Below are 24133 nucleotides of genomic sequence, written 5' to 3'. Positions count from 1 at the left end.
GCGGTGGATATGAGAGCGGGTAATGTCTTCCTAGAATGAGATAAACCCGCGGCTTTTCAACTCGGTCGTGTTACCTTGTTGAGCGAATGCCTAATGATATGCCAAATTAACTTTCAGTTACAATACGAGATTTTAGCTTTTAATGCTATGTAGCTCACAAATAGATGTAAAAGATGTTGTTATGTTAGATTTTTAGGTTTTCTACAAGTAAAAAATATCGTGAATTTGGTAGGAAGCCCTCAGATATGTTATTTAAAGTTAAATGTTTGCAATAATTGACAGTTATCGTTCATATTTCATTCATAATGTTGTTTGCAAATCTGTCTGTTTGAATACATTTTCATGCACACACATAATATGGATACTTTAGAATAGGAATAACAGTTTTTAAAGCAGCAATACATATTTTCGATATGTATTTTCAGAAAATACGGAAATATTTTCAATTGCCAACCTTTACGCTACATAAAGCGAACAAAATACAGATAACATATAGGTAATACCTTTTGAACGAAAAGACGACCATCGAACTTGTCAGTTATGTATGGCTTCCTGGAGCCTTGTAAGGCTTTAGCGCCGGTCGATAGCTGTATGACACTTATTTATGACTGAATTATTCATGTTTTGATGCATTCAAGGGAAACTGAAAACACAGTAAAATAGGTTGTGTACTGATTAAAGTAATTGTTAAGAAATAGTTTTACGCAGTGTGCCTAATTGTATGGCTTATTCATTTTATTCAGCATATTTTGAGTAGAATTATTTAAATTATGTAAATATTGTATTATGTAAATTATACATAGAAGATTTAAATGGGATTCGAAATACAAATTATGGTATTTCATTATTTTCACGCATTTTTATCGACATTATTTCAGCTATAATGTTCAATTTAAAATAAAAATTGGAAAATTGTTTACAGTTACTTGAATATAATCAACACTAACTAGTATCATAAACTCAGTTACTTTCAGTACCTAACAAAATTTAGCTGAGATAACTTTTACATTTGTTTAAATAAATTGTCTAAAAATCCTCAATTCATGAAGAACACTTTAAAAATTGAGTTTGAAATTTAAAATAAAATTGTGGTCTGTTGTCTGCAGTATAACTTGGTTATGCAGAACACGTAAACTCGCGTGCACACGAAATTAAACTCTATCTCCAAATAGTAAAGTACTATCTCGTTTGTATAATAGGATTGTTGGATATACCAACTTTTGAAATAGTTTATTCCTAAAAATTGTGTTTGTGAAGTAAAATAATTAGCCATAAGCGTTATTTTGTTTAGGTAACGTATTATTATACGAACATTTAAAAAAGTAGGTATAATATTTTTCATTTTACATATTACTTTATTTTTCAATTAAAAACTATGAATGGAATGAATGAAGTTCATGTTAGTTAAGTACACGACTTATAATATAGGTACGTGCATATTTTTGCATATACCTTATACCTATTGTACTTATCGATATTGTTACAGTTGGTTAATATTATACTTTATATTATCTGGTATAATTACATACAAACTATTTATAGGGGATTATAAACTTTATTCAGTATAAAAATCAACACACACATAATCTCTCCATAAAGTACGTGTAAAAACTAAAAGCACTATCATTTATTCAAGGGAATCCAATTTATTTGAGTCTAAATCCGACAAATTCAATCCGACAGCAAGTAGATCCGTTGCAGCGCATCTAACTTACGTAATGCTTTGTCCAAATTCTATTTCGAATGTTTTCAACTAGCACATTTTGATATTCATAGTGTTTCGAAGAAAACCTATTGAAACATTTGACTCGGAAAGAATTGTTTGCTATGAATAAAGTTATTATTTAAGTTTAACTTATGTATTATAATTAATATGCGTTCGTTTATGTTGTTTTGACCTTACCTTATGTAAATATGTCAATAACTTTATCATATTATAAATTATGATCGAAAAGTAAAACGTAAACCATAAGCTCATAAGTCAACACATAGTTGATATAGTGTAGATTGTATTGTAGTAATGGTGATGAGAAAATTTGAAAATAAGCTGTAAAAATATTATAGTCCAACTAGCGGTCCGCCCCGGCTTCGCCCGTGGTACATATGAAAAATAGATGTTGGCCGATTCTCAGACTTACCCGATATGCACAGAAAATTTCATGAGAATCGGTCCACCCGTTTCGGAGGAGTATGCAGACATTGTGACACGAGAATTTTATATATAAGAGATTTACCTTTATTTCAAAGACGAAACATTAATGAAGTCGGTTATTAGCGGGAATATTGCTATTTTAATAAAAGTTTACGAGTAGAATAGAATACAATGAATATTTTAAAACTTTTATATTTTAATCATTTTCGTTTTAATACTTGGAAGTTTAATTATGAGCGAATAAACTGAAACCTTAAAGCTTTGTTCAGTGATATTAATTTCAATGTAAGTATTGTATTTAATCTCAAGGGAAGCGTGGTATGAGTTACGTTTGTATTGTTCCCGTTTTAATACGAACAGTAGGTATGTATTTAATATTTTACATTGACTTCGAAATATTACGCTCGGTTGTCGACAATCCCTTAAAAACTTAAATGTACAAGCTTTTTTTTTGTTAGATACAGTTTTAAATAAACATACGCATCTTTCTTAATGTAACTTTTAACTTTTCTGGTTTGTTACGAGATTTATTATGATATACCTACATACAAAACTATGTTCGAGCATTATAAAAGTTATCTACATAAGTATACATCTTATATATAAAATTCTCGTGTCACAGTGTTAGTCTGCATACTCCTCCGAAACGGGTGGACCGATTCTCATGAAATTTTCTGTGCATATCGGGTAAGTCTGAGAATCGGCCAACATCTATTTTTCATATGTACCACGGGCGAAGCCGGGGCGGACCGCTAGTAATATATAAAAATGAAACACGTTTTCCTTGGTCACGGCATCACGCGTGAACGGGATCGATTTCGATAATTCTTTTAAGCTATTGCATAGCTTCTATCACGGGCCTTGAGCGCGGGGACCGAATCTAGACATTCCGTAACGAAAAAACCTCACGCTCCCCACTCCGACGGGCACGGAGGTGTGGTTTGAAGGCATAGCATGCAATAGCTTTACCGCGGCAGTCCCCGAGTGCCACACGTCTTTTTTTTATAATATTCCTTTAAGTACGAGGATGGCTCTTATGGAAAGAAAACATAAACACGTACCACGGGCGAAGCCGGGGCGGACCGCTAGTTACTTATAATAAAGGATGTAGAGAAATGAATTAAATAAAAAATTATAGATTTAGATTGTTTATTAGTGCTTTCCTTGCGCGTTTATAATTGGAGCGTTAAATACTCTATTCTCCTTGTTTTGTCCGAGATTCTTAGCTGGCTAAATTAACTGAAATAAAAAAGTTTTTTCATTAAAAACTGTATTTAACATTTATTCTTGTAAATAGCTGGTGTTGTGGACTTAGTGATACTTTGTTTTATTTCATTAGGTCTTGATGAGAGACTTGTAATTTAAATATAAATACCTTTTTGAAGCTGTTACATTTATAAAATAATAATTATAATCTCAAATGAGTAGAAGGATATTGAAAAAGACTTTTTTACTTTTTTTAAATATATATTTTAACTTCTGTACATAATATTGATTTATGACGTTAAATGAGTGCCAAAAGTTATTAAAATATGACAATTTGTGTTACCTTTTCTAAGCAAATTCAAGAAAGTAGTAACTTTTATGAGTTGAAGTAATTAAATTATATGTAATAAACACAAGTACCAACCCTTAACGATTTTTTTATTTATTTCGTGTCACTCGATCGTCTTTTACATCATACAAAATTTAATACTAAAAGAAACAAATAAGAATATAAGATACAAATTGATAAAACATGACTCGTTTTCTATTTTGCAATATACATTGCTCGTTGGAGGGTGACAGTCTTCTCGTGATCTCTTTGAAACGGCTCAATGAACATCAAACATGATTTAGTAAAGTACCTACCTACATTAGAAGATGAAATACAACGAATATGTGAGTGAACTGATTTTCACATCGTAAATTGTTTAAACACAGTTCTTTCAGAGACGTCAATGATCATGCCTTCTTGGTAAATACCATATTTTACTTATCTATAGGTACTAATATTAAATATGTTTCCTATTAGTTTTAGTTTCAAACTCAAATATTTATTTATTAAACTATACTTCGTTTAGAAATGTTTTTGAATCGTCAAGTAACAGTAGAGAATGAATCATGTTCCATCGGTTCGGAAAGCAGTTTTTAAAGCGAAGTCTGTAGCTGCTCTTTTAAAACCATTTAATGTTAAACATTAGTTTAGTCAATAATTTTGCTTAACATAGGGTTGTCACGACTAAACTATACGTAGCAAAGCACCCTATTTACGAACTCATTTACTAAATTTATCGATATCGACTAGGGATGTCTGCCAAATCTTGTTATATCGCCAGAACACTAATAGAGCACTATGACCTAGAAACCCGATCTAGGCAGACTGAGTGCTTTTATCTGCTTATTATAGTCGTGTCTGGATTATCAGATTGAACTAGATAATGTTTAAAGGGCATACTTTAGTTTGGTAAAGTTTATCGAGTTTTAAGTTTACCTTTAGTGAAATATTCCTTTAAGTGGATTTGAATTGGTGTGACGGTATATTAAATTTGATTAGAATTTTGCGAAAGATAATGTTATATTATAACGTTAGTAAAAAGGCATGATGAATTTTCCTTTATGTAATAATTTAGCAAGGGGTGTAATATTGAAAATAATAATATGACTTTACGTTGTTTAATTTGCTTTCATAATTTAATTACCAAATTCTTATTTAATAATGGTTTATTTTTCTTTTCAGGTATTGTAACAAAAATATCCGGTGAGCAGAAGTAACCTAATAGAAATTAGAAATAGTAAGTGGAAAAAAATTGTTAAACAGAAAGAATACAGGTAATGAATAATGTAGAGACGGTTTAGAGTACATTATTTTACTTATATAAAGAGTAAATTATTATCACTATTGAATAAAAAAAGTATACAGTAACATTGCTTTTCTATTTGTTATTATCACTAATAACAAGAACCACTAACTACAATGAGACCCTTCGCTTTGAAATGATAAATGTATAAACATTTAATACGAAATGAAGCCATTTATACAACTGTTTCGCGTGACAACTTCAATTACTATCACAATCAATTACTTTGAATGAATAATTAATAGAACAGATCATTATTAATTCAATAAAATGACAAACTCCTATTCAAAGTGATGTTCATTTATTTTATTTCTTAACTAGCTGTGCAGCGCGGTTTTACCCGCAGTGCTCCGCTCCTGTGGTCTTAGCGTGATGATATATATATAGCCTATAAGCCTGTCTAGATAAATGAGCTTTCTAATACCGAAAGATTTTTTCAAATCGGACCAGTAGTTCCTGAGATTAGCGCGTTCAATCAAAAGAGATTGTTTGTTTTAGCTTTATAATATTAAAATAAGTATAGATAATCCATCTAAAAATACATAGCTGTTAACATAATTGTAGATAAGCTAAAAACTAATTTTGTATAGCCGTACATAAGTTACGATATAATACATTAAATCATACATGTTACATAAAACTTATAAAAAGTCCAACTTTTTGTGTGCAATAAAGAATTTTTCAAAAACGGAACATCAATGAAAAATGTTCCTTTAAAGATTGCCTAGATAAGCTTTTAATTTATAAACCAATTCTTCTTGTTAACGACGTATCAGGTTACAAAATTTTATTTTCCATTAACAATATAACTTCCAAGTTCCAACTAAGTCAGAGTTACGGGTTCCTGAAGATGTAAAGGGGTCTTAAAATACGTTAACCAAAGTACTCGCCACTTGGACTCGAAGTTTATGAATGTTTCAACTCTCACAGAGTTAGTTCTTGCTGAATATTTGTCTTCGTATATTAATGAGGTGGTGACTTGTACAATAATGAATAGGTATGCGGTAATTTTCTTGTGATAATGGTAGATATTAATATTTTTGTTTTCTTGTGTGATATTATTTTTTTGATTTCGATCTCGACTTACTGAACAAAAATGTTGATGCAACTATGTATTGAATTTAATTTTAGATATTGTTTTTATGGAATTACATTTGAGAAAGTGGCACACATAGGTAAATAGTGCGAATATTCTCTACATACAATGTAAAAAATTTTTTCAGTATGCGTGGAAAAAACACTTTCAAAGAATTTTAAGCTTTAAAAATGAAAACGTTACATCGAAAACCATGATTTTAAACACTATATGAAAATGTAGGTACAGTTGGATGCAATTTATTATTAAAAGCACACATTTTAATCGTACCTACAATTCAAAGCTAGACCTGTGGTTCATTAGCACTGCCATACAAAAGAGAGGCCTTTGTTTATTGGATAAAATATTAGCTTTTCTTCTATGAGGCCAAAGAAAATAAAGGGCGGGTCTATGACGATAAATAATGTACAAATTGTCCGCCTTTCTATCATTCATTTGTGGTTCTTCTACCGCTTTTTCGTTAATTTTTTTCGTGGCTCGTTTTTATTGAATACAATACAATTGTTTGACTGTGAAATTTATTGGAAATATTTTACTGTAAAAATAAAATATACAACTGAATTTATTTTATTGATATTTTATGTAGAATACTTTTATCCAAAATAATTTATTAAAAGGAAAATAGAGATTACAATACAAATAATATGTATTGTATTTGAAGTCGTGGTGAAATCTGTAGTTTAATTTTGTAAAACATGTTCTCCAACACTTTCCTTGCCTATGTTACAGATACCTATGTTAAAAATGTAAGATTCATAATTATCTATAAATAATTAAATGCGTATTGGCCTTGGTACCTCAACCTGCCGAAACTATTTATAACTATAATTATATAAAGTATAAAACTACTTGCATATTACGCTAACCGGGTCGAAATAGCCACTTTACGCAACCCTTCGAAACCCGGTTCCGACATCCGGGTCGGTTGAAACTGGAATTATATTTCGGATACAATATACTGAACAACCTGTATTGAGATTGTAATAAGGAAGTGTGAACGAATTTAATATTGTAGGGGTTTTGCTGACTTACAAAACACATAATGTAATAATAAATGTAATGTATTATATACAGTGTGAAACTCCCAATTGTCGTTGCCGGACGTTTACGCCGTGCGCAATAAATATGTATGCTTCGTAAGCGAGTATTTCATTTAGTACACCCAAACACCTAAAGTGGTGACCCCGCGTTCTTCGCGCATACAAGTTCGCGCCGCGAAAATTATTAAATTAAATTTAAAATGGCACATCCACCAACTATTGATATGGCGGCGATAACACTCACATCGAAGATACCGGATTTTTGGATGGACCAGCCCAGGATATGGTTTATACGGGTCGAATGTATGCTAGCCCCTCAAAAATTGTCGGATGAGGCTAAGTACGACATCGTTGTTTCAAAATTAAGTAAAGAAGCAATTCAACAAGTGACCGACATCCTCATCGACCCACCTGCGACTCACAAATTCGAAGCACTGAAACAGCGGTTACTGGCTGTTTATGAGGAATCCAAAAACCGCCAGCTTCAAAAATTAATTGGTGAGATGGAGCTAGGTGAACAAAAGCCCTCGCAACTGCTGCGAAGGATGAAGGAGCTCGCCAAGGACAAAATCCCTGATGACACATTACGGATTCTGTGGCAAGGACATCTGCCCAACGCTGTACGAGCTGTTCTCGCGGTTTCGGATACCAAATCCCTCGACAGCTTAGCTGCCATCGCAGACAACGTTTTGGAGTCTACACAAAGCGTCAGTAGCGTCAATGAAGTGACACAAAAGCAGCACCAGCCTTCTACGAGTGCAACTAACAAGGATACGGAGCTCATAATGGCGGAAATCGCCAAGCTAACCCTCAAAGTGGCCAACTTGGAGAGATCCAGACCAGCACGGCGATGGAACTACCGTGGACGTCCACGTTCTCAGAGTCGTAACCGTGCACACTCAGCACCTCGACGAAGTCCAAACAGTCCAGGCTGGCTTTGCTTTTACCATCATCGTTTCCGGGACAACGCACGGAACTGTAAGGAGCCCTGCGCGTGGAAGGTCAAGGAAAACTAAACAAGGTGCAGCCTGCGGCGGAAGTCTGCACCATCCAACCCTGTAATCGCCTACGCATCACCGACATAAATAGTGGTTTAAAGTTTTTAATTGACACTGGTGCGAATATCTCTGTTTTGCCAATAGGTAAACGATGTCAAACAAGTAAGTGCAGTGATTATAAATTATTCGCAGCAAATGGTACTGAAATAAAAACCTACGGTACTAAGTCTCTAGTTCTAAATTTAAAGTTAAGGCGACCTTATCGGTGGGATTTCGTAATTGCTGACGTGAAACAACCAATTTTAGGAGCAGATTTTTTAAGTTATTATAAGTTACTAGTTGATGTCAGCTCACGAAAACTCATTGATCAAATTACAGATTTAAAAGTAATAGGTTCGATTGTTTGCGTCACTGAGCCATCCGTACTATCTTTTAGTGTAGGGCATCCATATTATAATTTGTTACGGGACTTTCCCAATTTAACTAAACCTACATCATTTTTAAATTTGCCACCTAGTTCTATACAACATTGTATAGAAACTACCGGACCTCCGGTATATGCTAGGGCGAGACCGTTACCTCCAGATAAGTATAAACTTGTAAAGAAAGAATTTGAAAAGATGCAAGAGCTAGGTATATGTCGTCAATCTAAAAGCGCTTGGGCGAGTCCTCTCCATGTGGTTACTAAGAAAAATGGAGATATTAGGCCTTGTGGTGATTATCGCAGGCTTAACGCAATCACCAAGCCGGATCGTTACCCTATTCCCCGTCTCCAGGACTTTACGTACATCTTAGCAGGTAAGACTTGTTTTTCAAAAATTGACATAAATAGAGCATACCATTTTATAGAAACTGCACCTCAAGACGTAGAGAAAACAGCAATTATTACACCTTTCGGACTATTTGAATTTCCAAGGATGACTTTTGGTTTATGTAATGCAGCCCAAACATTTCAGAGATTCATGGACACCGTATTCAATGGCCTAGATTTTATTTTTAATTATATTGATGACGCCTTGATCGCTAGCGAAAATGAAACCCAACACCTTGAGCACTTGCGTATTGTTTTTCAACGTTTATCGCAAAATAATATTACAATTAATTTAAATAAATGTTCTTTCGGACAGTCTCAGCTTGAATATTTAGGTTTTTATGTTTCAAAGGATGGAATTCGACCTTCTGAAGATAAAGTTAAAGCGAAAATAGATTATCCTAGACCTGAAACCGTATCAGGATTACGTCGTTTTACCGGTATGATTAATTTTTATCGTGCTCATTTACCGCACGCCGCGTCATATCAGGCAATTTTTAATAGGTATTTAGGTAGTACTAAAAAGAACGACCAAACCAAAATTGATTGGTCACAGGAAGCAATCGAAGCGTTTGAACAATGTAAGACAGGTCTTAAACAGGCCGCTACATTGGCTCATCCACGAGTAGATTCGAATTTAGCTTTAATGACTGATGCATCAGATACATGCGTAGGAGCCGTCTTGCAGCAACAGGTTAATGGCTGTTGGCAACCCTTAGGATACTTTTCAAGAAAGTTAACTAATGCACAGCAAAAATACTCTACGTATGATCGAGAGTTACTTGCGATTTATTTAGCAATTAAGCATTTTCGAAAATTATTTGAAGGACGACGCATTACTGTTTTTACGGATCATAAACCTCTAACATACGCATTTTTAAAATTAGGTAAAGAATCTAATGAAACACCGAGGAGAATACGACACTTAATTTATATCAGCGAATTTACAACGGATATACAACATATTACTGGCAAAAATAATATAGTAGCCGATTCTTTGTCACGAATAGAAACAATATATTTTCCTACCGTTTTAGATTATAATGAATTAGCAGAATCGCAATCAATGGACGACTATTTGACGAATAATAACACGAATTTATTAAAGAAAATGTTTATACCTACTTGTAATAAAGCGATTTTTTGTGATTTTTCGACAGGTACTGCTCGACCTTATTTAACAGACAAATTTAGACGTTTAGCTTTTAACAGTATACACAATATCAGCCATCCAGGGGTTCGAGCTACCCGAAAATTAGTTACGGAAAAGTTTTATTGGCCAAAAATGAATTCCGACATTAATTTATGGTCAAAAACCTGTCTGGAATGTCAACGTTCTAAGATAGATAGACATTCAGTTGCTGACTTAGGTAAATTTCCAAATGCTGATCGGTTCGAACATATCCATGTCGACATAATAGGTCCATTACCCATAACAGAACATGGATATAGATACTGTTTAACTGTCATTGATCGATACACACGCTGGCCCGAGGCTTTACCTATTCGTGATATTACCGCCGAGACAGTAGCAAAATTTTTATACGAAAATTGGATATGTCGCTATGGTTGTCCAATCAAACTCACGAGTGATCAAGGTCGGCAATTTGAGAGTTCATTGTTTAGAGAACTTATGAATTTACTAGGTATAAATAGGATTCGTACGACTAGTTATCACCCTCAGGCAAACGGCGCTGTAGAACGCTGGCATAGGACACTCAAAGCAGCGCTTATGGCACGTTTATCAAGTAAGTCATGGGTTCAGGAGTTGCCCACAGTTCTTTTAGGTTTACGAGCCGCGTATAGAAGCGATTCTGGAGTTTCAGCTGCTCAACTAACCTTCGGGCGTACCCTACGGTTACCCGGAGATTTTTATGACAGCACGAAAAATACTACATCATTAGAACCTTCCGAATATATAAAACAAATACAGAGTCAAGTTAAGTCATTACAACCAGTTCCCGAATCTCATAGTAATACTCGTTCATTTTTCGTTCATCCCGATCTTTCCAAAGTAAATTTCGTTTTTGTACGGGATGACTCAGTGCGTAAACCTTTGAAACCACCCTATGACGGTCCTTACCGCGTAGTGGAAAGGAGGTCCAAGGTTTACATCGTGCAGTTACCAAATCGGCAAACTGCAATCTCGATAGACCGACTCAAACCAGCGTACGTATTAGCCGAAAATGAATCAAAGATAACTGAATCGAAAGATACACCTGAACCTCCCGTTTCACCAGGAATTGAACCCACGACCTCAGTTCGAAGAACCCGTTACGGTCGTGTCATTAAACCCACAGTACGTTTTAATATATAATTTTAAGTATGTTATCCACTAAATACGTTAATAGCTGTTACTATATGATTTTATACCCTATTTAGCTCTATAAAACATAGTATCGCATTCGATTTATGTTTAGTGTAACATAGCCGTAAGTTTCGCAATCCCACAAAATTGTATCGTAAACATATTATATTGTATTTTATTTTGTTTTTATTTTGTTTTTGTTTCGCAATTGTAACTTATTATATGTATCGTACTGTAATGTGACACGCTTGCTTAATACGACCAATTTGTGTGATAATCATGTAACTTGTATCTGCCTGTTTTCTATTAATTGTTTAAATTTCTCTATATTATTTTTTTTTGTAAAAGGGGGGGAATATTGTAGGGGTTTTGCTGACTTACAAAACACATAATGTAATAATAAATGTAATGTATTATATACAGTGTGAAACTCCCAATTGTCGTTGCCGGACGTTTACGCCGTGCGCAATAAATATGTATGCTTCGTAAGCGAGTATTTCATTTAGTACACCCAAACACCTAAAATATTTATACCGTGTAAGCGTAATAATATGAAATATAAGTGAAAGTGGTAGAAATTCTCGAATTACTTTTACTGTAGGTAGAGCATTATTAGATATTTGTGGAAATTGTGGGAAAATTTATTAAAGATGTCCCTTATTCATCTGTAAAAAAAACGTCAAAATTAATCGAGCCGTTCTTGAAATTAGCATGCAGTAATAGTTATTATATTGACTCCAAATTTACGGATAGTTTTTATTATTTGAAACCAAGCATTGAGTAAAAAGTTAATCTGTTCTATAACTATGACCCATGGAGGGTTGTCGCGTAAAAACCACAGGACAGTTCTTTGGCATATTATGTAGTTAGATATAAGTTACATATTATGTAAATTTATTGACATTATTTTAAAGAGCAACTATGGAGTTTCTTGCCGATTCTTCTCCATAGATACTGCTTTCCGAATCGGTGGTAAATGTAAAAAATACTATGTAATGACGATTCGAAAGTGCTACTAAATAGTAGTCTAATTGAATAAATGAATGTTTGAGTTTGAGTTTGAGTTTGAACTAGATAATAATGTTGAAATGACCTACATTACTTCGTAACTTTTTCAAAACAGCCTCTTTTCACGAATAACTTTAGGTTGATCATTTATCAACCGCATAAAGCTTTGTGTATCAAATAACATGCAAATCTTTTGAGACTTTGTCACGTTACCATAAAATATCCCACTGTTATACAGTAAACATAAAGCATAATATTATATTATTTTAAACTAGAAAACATAGGACAATCATATTCATTTCATTATATACATAAAATTCTCTACAAAAACTAATTGATTACCAACCTGATTAACATATAATTATTCTAGACTCTAGACACATTTTTCCTATTCAGCTCCAACGGGAATCGAACCCAATACCCTCAATAATTATTAGCTGATATTGTAAGCACTGTACCAATGCAGCATTCAGAGCAGAGAGACAAATGAACCAAAACTAATTGATTTCAGAACAATTATAATCACAGCTCAAGACAATGCAGGCTTATGATAGTTTTTATTTTAAACCATTCAAAACAGCGTCCAAACAGAGATAGACAATAGCTTAATTGAAAGAATAATTAATAAGGAATAAAGAATTATGCACAATGGCTGTAAACAAAGCGCGCCTCACGCTTAATTAGGAAAAATGCAATCATTATTTTGTGCTTTATTTTACCAGTATAGCGTTTAGTTTTAAAGCCGTGTTTTTTAAAGTGAGATATCGAATTTATCTATTATCCTGATTATAATTTTATTTATAATTTAATTAAATTGAATAAAGTTTTAGAAATACTCGCGTTAAATGAAACACTAGAAAATTTATTTATGTCATATTTCATCACGCCGTAGCATCATGCCGTAGCATCATGCCGTAGCATCATGCCATAGCATCAGGCCGTAGCATCACGCCGTAGTATCATGCCGTAGCATCATGCCGTAGCTTCATGCCGTAGTATCATGCCGTAGCATCATGCCGTAGCATCATGCCGTAGCTTCATGCCGTAGCATAATGCCGTAGCATCATGCCGTAGCATCATGCCGTAGCATCACGCCGTAGCATCACGCCGTAGCATCATGCCGTAGCATCACTCCGTAGCATCATGCCGTAGCATCACGCCGTAGCACCATGCAGTAGCATCACGCCGTAGCATTATGCCATAGCATCATGCCGTAGCATCACGCCGTAGCATTACGCCGTAGCATCACGCCGTAGCATCACGCCGTAGGATCACTACGTAGCATCACGCCGTAGCATCATGCCGTAGCATCACGCCGTAGCATCATGCCGTAGCATCACAGCGTAGCATCACAGCGTAGCATCACGCCGTAACACATGCCGTAGCATCACAGCGTAGCATCACGCCGTAACACATGCCGTAGCATTACGCCGTAGCATCACGCCGTAGCATCACAGCGTAGCATCACGCCGTAGCAACACGTCGTAGCATCACGTCGTAGCATCACGTCGTAGCATTACGTCTTAGCATCACGTTAAGCCGGGTCCAGGTCGGGTTTTTTCAAATGTCGTTTGTTGAGGTAAAAACGCCAGAACTATTTCTAAAAAGTATCAGGAACTGTAGAACTCAACTGCACGCGATAAGAACTCACATTTTTTTTTTTGATCTGCTAATGCTACGGGAAGTTGGCAGATCATTTTTTCAAATGTCGTTTTTTAAGGTAAAAACGCCAGAACTATTTCTAAAAAGTATCAGGAACTGTAGAACTCAACTGCACGCGATAAGAACTCACATTTTTTTTTTGATCTACTAAAAATGATCTGCTACGGGAAGTTGGCAGATCATTTTTTCAAATATCGTTTTTTAAGGTAAAAACGCCAGAACTATTTCTAAAAAGTATCAGGAACTGTAGAACTCAACTGCACGCGATAAGAACTCACATTTTTTTTTTGATCTGCTAAAAATGATCTGCTACGGGAAGTTGGCAGATCATTTTTTCAAATATCGTTTTTTAAGGTAAAAACGCCAGAACTATTTCTAAAAAGTATCAGGAACTGTAGAACTCAACTGCACGCGATAAGAACTCAAATTTTTTTTTTGATCTGCTAAAAATGATCTGCTAAGTTCACTAACATACGATTAGTATTATTGAATCTTGCCAAAGAAGATTCAGTTCTGACACGTATGCTCGGCACCACAGCTCGGCACACATGCTCTTTTTTTAATTAGTAGTTTCGAAAAACTCTATCATACATAAACCGTGTATCAGTTTTCACAAAGTACAATACTGTCTTTGATTATGTAAAATAGTAAGAAATGAGTATAGAAAACTAAACCATATTGTCGCAAGCAATCAATAAAATTGTCTACTTCATACAGATGCATGTTTTGTAATATTTAGGTCGCAGCTTAGTTTTATGTAAAAGCATTCGACGCCGTAAGTCTAACATAAATATGCATGATTCGGAAGACAGCAGAGGTGGGTCAGTATTAACATAGAAATCGATCCATTGAACTTTTCATTTAATAACTTTTTAACCGAAATTTGCTCAATATTCTAGCTAGAATTTAACGTGATTCATCACTGATTAAAAATTGATGATTGGAGTAAAAAATCGTGTTGAATTGAACGATTTTGAGCGGGGTTTAAATATTCTGATTTATGCATTGAAGTATCCAATTTTGCACTTTATTTTAGGAGGATTAGAAATAGTTGTTCATGTATTTTTGGATATATTTTGTTAAGCTTATCTTTCAGTTAAAATTATTTGTACTATACAAGTCGTTTATTGTTATGTATAGAAAATATAAATCAAAAAGTGTTTACTGCCTCTATCAACAACTGCCGAAACTGGCCCTAAGCATTATATTACGCTCGTTATGTTATCATAAGTATTATCATTATAGTGAGTGATAGGTTCATTAAAAATTACCATATTCTGACGTCAGACTTGTTTGTTAGAAATAATATACTTACCATGAATTTTTGCTTTATTATATTTTAGATGTAAGATGATTATTCAGGATCGTTAAGTAAATTTGATTATTCTGATTATAATATTTTTGTTACTTTTCCCACAGATTTGATTTTGATTAGTTTGGAAAATTCCCTTGTTTATTTAAAAGGCATAATAGGAATATGAATTTGAAGGTTTTCTTGTAAGAAGAATCTAGAACAAGAGAGTCGAATAGCTGCATTATTTCTTGATTTTTTTATTATTATTATAGAACAAGAGAGTCGAATAGCTGCATTATTTCTTGATTTTTTTTTATTATTAGTGGACAGGAAATTATAAATAAAAAATGTATATTTCAACAATACTCTTTGACAAAATTAAAAATGTAACAAAAACGTATTCCATAAACAAAGATTAATACTTTCAATAAAGATAAAAAAGGTACTAAAATTTAAAGTATTACCAGTGTCTTAGCACACAAAGAGGGTTTTATATTACTTTTTTATTGTCAAGTAAAATGTAATTGTGGAGCGGTGACGTCAGGGATACGGCCACGGTTCGGCGGTTGGGTTTGGGCTATTTTTGGAAATGTGGGGAATATTAGATTTTTTTACATAGGGTTTATAATTTGCAATATGTTTTAAAACAGCAGTTTTTTGATTACAGATATAAATAACTATAGCTGTTTGTTGATAAGAGTACGGATCTAAAAATATATGTATATCTAACAGTTATTAAGTCCATTTTTAATAGAGTGTGGTATACATAACAGAAAGTTTTATATATGTTTTATAAAATAACATCTGTATAGTGTATACACAGACTATAACATAAGTGATGATAATTTCATGTTAAATTACACAGAATTTTGATTATATATAACTAACATGTTGTAAAGAATTTATTGTATTTTACTATTTCAAGTTTAATACAAATCATTGAAATTATTGAAATAAAATATTGACAAATGTATCTATATTTACCCAGTTGTCGTAGTCGTTTCCTTATAGAAAATCATATATCCCGAACGCAGAGGTGTGTAAAATTAAATTTTGCTAAATATTTCGCGAGCTAATTCCTTCTGTAATGAATCATTCATGGATACAGTTCAGTGAGCTACAAACAGCGATTATAATATTTATATATACTTGTTTTGTCCTGTGGCGTGGTGCGTAAATTCGACTCGTCAACAACTAAATTGGAAAGTCAGCGACAATGTGCAACACTATTTTTGTTCTATAGAGAATAGATGAGCGAGCTAACCCGGCTAATTTCAACAAGGAAAGTTAATCCCCTAACGATGTGAAATATACTGTACCCCTCGCATATACACAACAAAATTCCACAAATTTCTTAATATTTTGAAAACATATTTTAAGTGGTGTTATTATTATTAACTATAAAACTGTATAGAAATCTTCGAAAAGAGCACGATATTAGAGATTATGTTATATATATAAGTCGTTACTGCACGCGACCTAGTTAGCTTTTAGCTACAAAATTGACGAAGGTTCTCACAAACTAAACCCTTACCTAGTCTATTTTAAGCAACAAATTTCAAGAATCTTATACTGTGGAATGTTAAGGCCACACCGTGAAAATTTCTAATTTCTAATCCTAATAGTTTCTTATACTATTCTTTGTATAAGTCAGTTAGTTTTTATAAATTAAGATATCTTTACCTTTTTCACTGAAACAAAATTCCATTTAAATCCTAATGAGATAGTATTTACGGTAGAAAAACCCAAAAATAGCAATGAAATAAAGACTCAAATGACTGTTAATTAAAAGCAACATATTCCAGTCAGCTTTTTAATTATAAAACGTAAAGAAACGCGGCCGTAAGCGCGCTAAGCGGTCCTTCCGAGTGACCTACTTCGGTAATATAGTGTTAGCAAAGGTTCGCGGCCCGAAGAAAATTTATGTGGGTTTGTGTGTGATAAGCTCCGAAATTTATGGGTGAATGCTCTTTGTGAAAAAGCGCGATCATTAACGCGTGAAACCGAACCTATTGGCTGTATTTATAATGAAACTATGTTTGGGTAAGCTTTGTTATGTAATTTTTAACCGCTGACGTAAAAGGGACGTGTTATTGTGTAGTGTGTGTAATATTAATAACTTATTATCTAAACTGGTAAACGCTATTCTGTTGAATTTAATATTTTGGTTTTATGGCATTCAAATACTTTATAAATATAAATTTTTAAAGAATTGAAAAAAATCGATAACGAGGTAGAATTCGAGCCCGCGTCCTTCACGATATTTTGCCTTACTCTTATCATTTATGGGTATTAATCATGATTTTGGTCAATTTTCAGAACTAATATGCAAAATAATTCCATAAAAATCGGTCCAGCCGTTTCAGACTTTCCGCGACACGACAATTTCATATAAGTATTAGACGTATCTGTGTATGACATCGTAGCTCCTGAATTATGAACTGATTTATTTGCAATACTATTCCAAGCCATTTTCGGAGAAAAACACTCATCTAGAAGATATTTAGCTCTCATTAGAGTTAGCACAAGATCTTAGTTAATGTTGTTTATGTCATTAGTGTTTATTCTGTTTCGTATTTTATTTCAGGACCGTGTTCACGACTATTCGAGTCTATAACATAAAAGGAGTATTATAAGGTTCCATTACATTAGTTTTATTGGGAGATTAACCTTTTGTAGCAATCTCCGTAAAACTAATGTAAAAGATAATTAAATTGTATGTGATAGACCACAGACTCACAACTAGGCATTTAGGTTTTATGAAACTTCACAAATTATAAGAATACTCCACAATAAAGTACTTAGATCGATAGAATACTTTTTATTTTATTATTTTGTGAAGATCATCGTAGACTTCGTAGACATCGTAGCAAACCGTAGCACCAGCGTAGCAGCGGCGTAGCGCATACATTATGAGCGACGTTGATGTAGAAACTGCTCACAACACAATTAAAAAAAAAGTACAAGCCCTTGTGGGTAATTACTATATAATGAAAGAAAGGAATTCTTGTATAAGGGCAAAAAGGTAATCAAACCTCTCCTTTTCTGAAACTGTTTCAGTGTCATAAAGAGTGGGAGCTTTGTGACCTAAAGCACAGGTATAATACTTTTTTCTTTGTATCGAGCACACATTACAAGCCGATCATAACACCCACGCGTACAGACACTACACTAGTAATATAACGACACAAATACAAACTAAAATCTCATTATTCACTGTAAATACGTTTCTATTTTATGAGCTGCGTAATATAACCCGGCTAAATGAGAAATATGAGTCTCTCACTTGAAACTAATCGAGTGGTTACCTCCTCATTTTGTAGGGTTGTTTACTTGTCTGCGCGACTGAAATATTACTTATATACAAGTTTATATAACATGTGATATATTCGAGCTTTTACTTCTAGAGCTTATATTATTACAGACTTTATTTTATATACTTTGATACTCCTATATTATCATGAGTCCTTTCCACGTAAAAGTGTTAATAGAAACAGCATAGTGTAAACAATAAACAGTAGGTATACATTTACACTAAAACATTTATTGTTAAAATTGCTGTACTGATTTGTTGGTCTCGAAGATATTTTATCAAAATATTTTAAGGAGTCAATTCGTAACACGGACATAAAATGCATAGTTTTAAAACTCTATGAGAATGTCTCTATTATGTCTCTATTTCCAGTAAAATTGTTGTAAACAGTAACAAAAACCAAATAACAATGTAGCTTAAGGTGATGAATTAATTTTTCTAACATTTACGGCCCTTTTTAAACCTTCGTAATTTTTATATTATTAAAGTTGTCGTGATGAAAATTCTTGACAAGAAAGTTCAATAGTAACACAATACGTCTACCGTTTTAGAAACATGATTGCATGATATTTTCTCGATAGAAAAAAAATACAAAGTTCTCATTGTTATTTTTTTTTAATCTCTGGCATCTTCAAAATAACAAACGTAAAGTTACGACTTTTTGGATATTAACTATAAAATATACAACCTATACGTCTACCGTGTTAGAATTTTGAAATGTGCGATGGTTTTGAAATAAACAAGAAATACTTGAAATTAGCGCCTGACCAGCCAATATAGCGAGAGCCGCCCTGTACCTTCCTACCCCGATCGCTGCACGAGTCATTCCCGCTACGGCCGTCACACGGGGAACTTGTGTCGCTTGCGCAGTCGTAAAAAAGGGTGACAACACGATAAGACAAAATGAGACAAATGGGGACAATAAAGAAAATAAGAAGAAGAAACATAAAGGTTGGAGGAAAAAGAATGCTTACAATTGGAACAAATTAATGAAGTAAGTTGGTTTTATTTTAAATTTGATGATAATTGTATTATAGACGATGTTTGATATGTACCCCTGTTTTAAGTACATAACGAATGTGTAAGATTTTTTCATTTATAGCATAAATAATCTTTTCAGAAATCCGGAATTCAGAAGGAAAATAAACCCACTGATTGTTCACAATGTGAACCCACTCCTTCGTAAGTACCTTTATTCAGTCAAAAATGTATGTTATCAACGCTCTACTGGTTTTATCGCATGATTCCATTTTTAGCAAAAAGCAACAAAGTGCAAAGAAATAAAAAATCATGGTGAACTTAGTGGAAGTATGGTGGACGTAATATGGAATTATGGAACAGGAGCTCGTTGGAGTAGTATTATATTTTAAAAAAATACGAAAACATTTCAAGAATTTCTTAGTAGGTGGTAGATAAGTATGTTGTATAAAGAATTTGATGTTGATATTTATTTCATTTATACTTACTACACCTGTGCGGGAAATTGTTTAGTACTAAAACCGGTTTATATTCATATTTACATAGTAATGTGAGTTTTCATTTCGAAACATTTTGTGTAAGTATATTAAATTGAGTTCCTGGGTGATCTGGAAACACAATTGGGCCCGGAGGATGGCGCTGCAGTCACTCCTCCTAATCACATGAACCGATTTGGATGAATATTTGTGTGCACATTTCATTGTTGTGGGATGATTGGTTGATTCGTTTTCACATTAGCTAATATTTTGTATTTTTGTTGTTAGAAAGTAAACTTAATTTAATGTTTATAATACATTATTATTGGTATAAATAAGCCAGTGTTCGTCTCACATTGCTGTACCTGCCTACCTATCCTACCAGGGTCTAACTTTGTTCTGGCTATTTTATTTTGATTATTTGTAATGAATAATTACAATTATAATAGAGTGCAAAAAATAAATACATGCGTCAATATATTTTGTGTTTTTTTTTTAAACAATTTTTTTATTTAAAAAAATATCATTCCGACCGCGGCTTTGCCCGCGTGGAATAAGGTTATATCGTGAATCCTGTTTTATCCCACAGAAGTGTTCAGTTCGGATAAAAAGTATCCTATGTGTAAATCCAGGCAATTAGCTATATTTTATCAAAATTGGTAATGTAGTCTTGACGTGATTAAGTAACAACTAACAAAAAAATATACAAATTAACATCCAAAGTTTCGCATCAGTTTTACTGTATTAGCGATATCTTCCACTCTTGACTTTGACTGAGACGAATTAGGGTTTATAACTTCTTTCAGAAATAGTACCTTTCATTTCTGGGCATGATGTAATATCTACGTCAGCATCAAATTCTATCTAAATCAATTCAGTAGTCCGCGTAATTAGGTACCATTTCATTTTTTCAGAGTAACTATATTTTTTGTTATTTTAAAGATTATTTATAACCTGTATTATTTTGTAATAAAGTAAACATTACGAAATAATAATAATTAATAATTATTAATAATGTCTAAGTAGTTGTTAAAAAGAAGATAATTTTGTGTTTATAAGCAAGAAAATAAAACCAATAAATCAACAATTAAATATATGTATAACAATATTATAACTGTATGACGACTCCATACATGTTTGTCCCGAGTCGGCCAGCGGCAGCGCGGCGAGTATGCAAGAATGACTTCGCGCACACCCGCGTTCGCGATAGCGAGCTATTAGACTCCGCCTGCCAAGCAGTGGATTTTTTTTTGTGTATCGTCTTAACATCCACATTTACGTGACAGAATCAAAATAACATAGTAATAGTTAAAATAACAACCAAACAATTTATTTAAATGCATGTTAAAATGGAAATTGCAGTCCGCTATGCAGAGCATGCATGGAAACCGAGGAAACGGCAGCCCACGTCATCATGGAATGTAAGGGGGTTGCGGAGTACAGGGCAAGACACCTGGGGTCTCCCGGGTCCCTCCCCGAAGCCTTTGGCAGCCCTCACAAGCTGCTTGGCTTCATGGAGGAGCTCGGGTGGTTTCAATTTTAGCTGGTTTCCCCCACCTCCCTCTCTCACGCAAAATAGGCGCTTGACGTCGAGTTGCGGAGAAATGCCCGTATTTATTATTATTATTATAAATGGAAATTCTGAAGTGCAAAGCTGATTCGTACATGCGGATTTGAACTCGCTAAAAATATAAAGTTACTTTGAATCACTCGGTACGATAAATCCTTGCGACTATAATATTATGTGAAAGTTTACTAGGTTGGTCTTTTTAGTTGTTTTTGGTTGAGTTTCGTGTCGTGAGGATTAAGCGCAATAAGCGTAATTAGAACGTAGTTAATTTATTTGTATAAATCAATTTATTTGTATAATAATTTAAACTTCTGTCTTCTGTTTTTCTAATATTAAAAACGTACGTTATTATTGAACGAATATGAAAAATACCTTGAATAGGCGTTAAAAATGATTTGTGTCTAACTTTTATTTACAAAGTATTAAATTTACTGTGATGTATAATTCAGAAATATAATACCATTTATTCAGAACTTTATATAATTTCTTGTCTACATTTTACACGAATATAAAGAAAAATAACTTAAACACCTTTAACATTATCTTTGTTATTATTGATCTAATCATATACATTTATTAATAATTATCTTCTCTTGAAGATAGTCGAGAGAGACTCACTAAACAATATTTACTTCATCAGTCCCTCAGTTATTACTGTTCTTTTATCTTGCAAAAATAACATTTGACCTTTCTTATAAGTAATTTGTTCAATAACGCTTTTGAATTTGAATTTGAATTTAATTTAATATCATAACACAATATTTCATATGATATGAAATTTTTAATTTACGACAATATTTCACAATGAAACAAAGTTGCAGGAATAATATTGTCCGAAACGAGCTGTGTGTGAGATTAGTTCTCATTATTATTAAAATTGTAAGGTTTTTTTTTTTGTTTTAATGTGTAAATATTTGTATGAGTTGGATTTCAAAAGGATATGTAGATAAAGTACGAGTGTTAACTATAAAAATAATATTTTTTTCGTAATATTATTAAACATAGATTAAGAAAAAGTTAAAGAACGAAAAGTTACAGATGCAACTAGTTATTTATTGATAAAACTATTACTTCAATGAACAATTCAATTCAATGAACAATATCAGTAACTAACATTTCATATTATTTTTCATTTTCATAAAATGTTCCTCGTAAACGAAATATAAAAGCAATTATCCCATTCAAAATGTAAACACCTGCATCTTACGAAATTATTTTTCGGCATTTGCTTTCCATCAGGTTCCTTACCTCAAATAAAGATCGTATAACCTATTATATAAAATACTGGCTCCTAAGCCAGTATTTTTGACCCCTGACGTCCACGCGTAGCTATACAAAACACAGGTCTTGTTACACTGTTCGCATTAAGACGGGTTTTAAAATAATTTGAAATCCCCAAGCAGTTAAGAGGTCTGTATTAACAAGAGATGCGGATAACTCGAGCCGACCCGGTTTCGTGATAATTTGAATTTATTTAAATTTCACTGCAAATAGGATGGGACGGCTGCAAGTAGTTAATTATTTAAGGGTTTGAGTGGATGAAGAGTAATAATGATTAGTATAATGATATTTATATTGTTGTGAACTGATAGAGTTGCATTGTATATTTTACTAGCGGTCCGCCCCGGCTTCGCCCGTGGTACATATTTCGCAATAAAAGGTAGCCTATGTTCTTTCTCAGGGTCTAAAAATTATCTGTGCCAAATTTCATCAAAATCGGTCCAGTAGTTTATGCGTGAAAACCATACATACATACATACAAACCTTTCCTCTTTATAATATTAGTATGGATTAGCCTTTGAAGTGAATTTATCGGGTTTATTTATAACATTTAAGGTCAGTTACACCTCGGACTTTGACTAGAGATTTGAAAACTATAAAATATTATTTGGATTGCTTTAACTATCATAAAATTTATATAACAGTAGCTTTACCGACAATTACCAACAGTTGTCATTGGTTTAATTGGTAGTGAGTCTCTTTAAAATAGTTGCAATCTATAGATGAAATGAAAAATATAGTCACAAAATATTATCTAATAATAATTGTTGTTTTGTTAACAATATATGCTTTCCCCGTTCACAAAGGTACATTCAATAAAAATTATTCCCACATTATAAACTTCAAATTTATCCATTTGTACGAAATATATTATTAACTTTCATATCGCAATTTTATTATTCATTCAAAACGTTTCAAATCAACTTTATCAATAACGCTTTATATCCAATAATATGGAATATTCAATCGAAATGACGCAATCATTTTACCATTACTGTATATTCAACCCCACCGTGGTAGCGAAATGATCTTTGAAATATCAAAGGTATTTCAAATATTTGATATTTTTGAAGCATCTTTTGAGGGATTTTATTACATTTTGTGTTACAAAACGAATGTAAAGGTAAGCTTTGTTTTGGTTTGTCGTTTTAATGAATGCAATAAATGATAATATTTTCTACATACAATATTATCTAATTTAATTTATTCCATTACATACAATTCGCGTAAGAAAACTTTTTCTATTTAAAATATAGAATATAGAGTCGAATATAGAGGGCGAGATATCGAGGTATAAATTGAACCA

The 24133-nt window shown here is 33.1% G+C and overlaps 3 protein-coding genes across 3 annotated transcripts in view; all 3 read left to right on the top strand.

Annotated features, from left to right (window-relative positions):
- cpx (synaptic transmission protein complexin) overlaps positions 1-24133 on the top strand; it is a 182867-nt gene that overhangs the window by 56160 nt on the left and 102574 nt on the right. The gene's annotated exons all lie outside the window — the stretch shown is intronic.
- LOC149898434 (uncharacterized) lies at positions 7096-8327 on the top strand. The gene has a single exon (XM_090115484.1). The coding sequence runs from the start codon at positions 7329-7331 to the stop codon at positions 8142-8144; it is 816 nt and encodes a 271-aa protein (XP_089971610.1). The 5' UTR covers positions 7096-7328; the 3' UTR covers positions 8145-8327.
- On the top strand, positions 18122-20457 carry LOC149898433 (uncharacterized). The gene is made up of 4 exons (XM_090115292.1): positions 18122-18185; positions 19294-19516; positions 19643-19704; positions 19779-20457. The coding sequence occupies exons 1-4, from the start codon at positions 18122-18124 to the stop codon at positions 19817-19819; spliced, it is 390 nt and encodes a 129-aa protein (XP_089971418.1). The 3' UTR covers positions 19820-20457.

The sequence above is a fragment of the Colias eurytheme genome, chromosome 23 (assembly GCF_061535395.1).
Source record: "Colias eurytheme isolate Ceu_HAF_F1 chromosome 23, ilColEury1 Martin Lab GWU primary, whole genome shotgun sequence".
In the NCBI taxonomy this organism is placed as follows: Eukaryota; Metazoa; Arthropoda; class Insecta; order Lepidoptera; family Pieridae; genus Colias; species Colias eurytheme.
The sequence above is the reverse complement of the archived record's forward strand: the minus strand, read 5'-3'. Positions and strand labels throughout refer to the sequence as shown.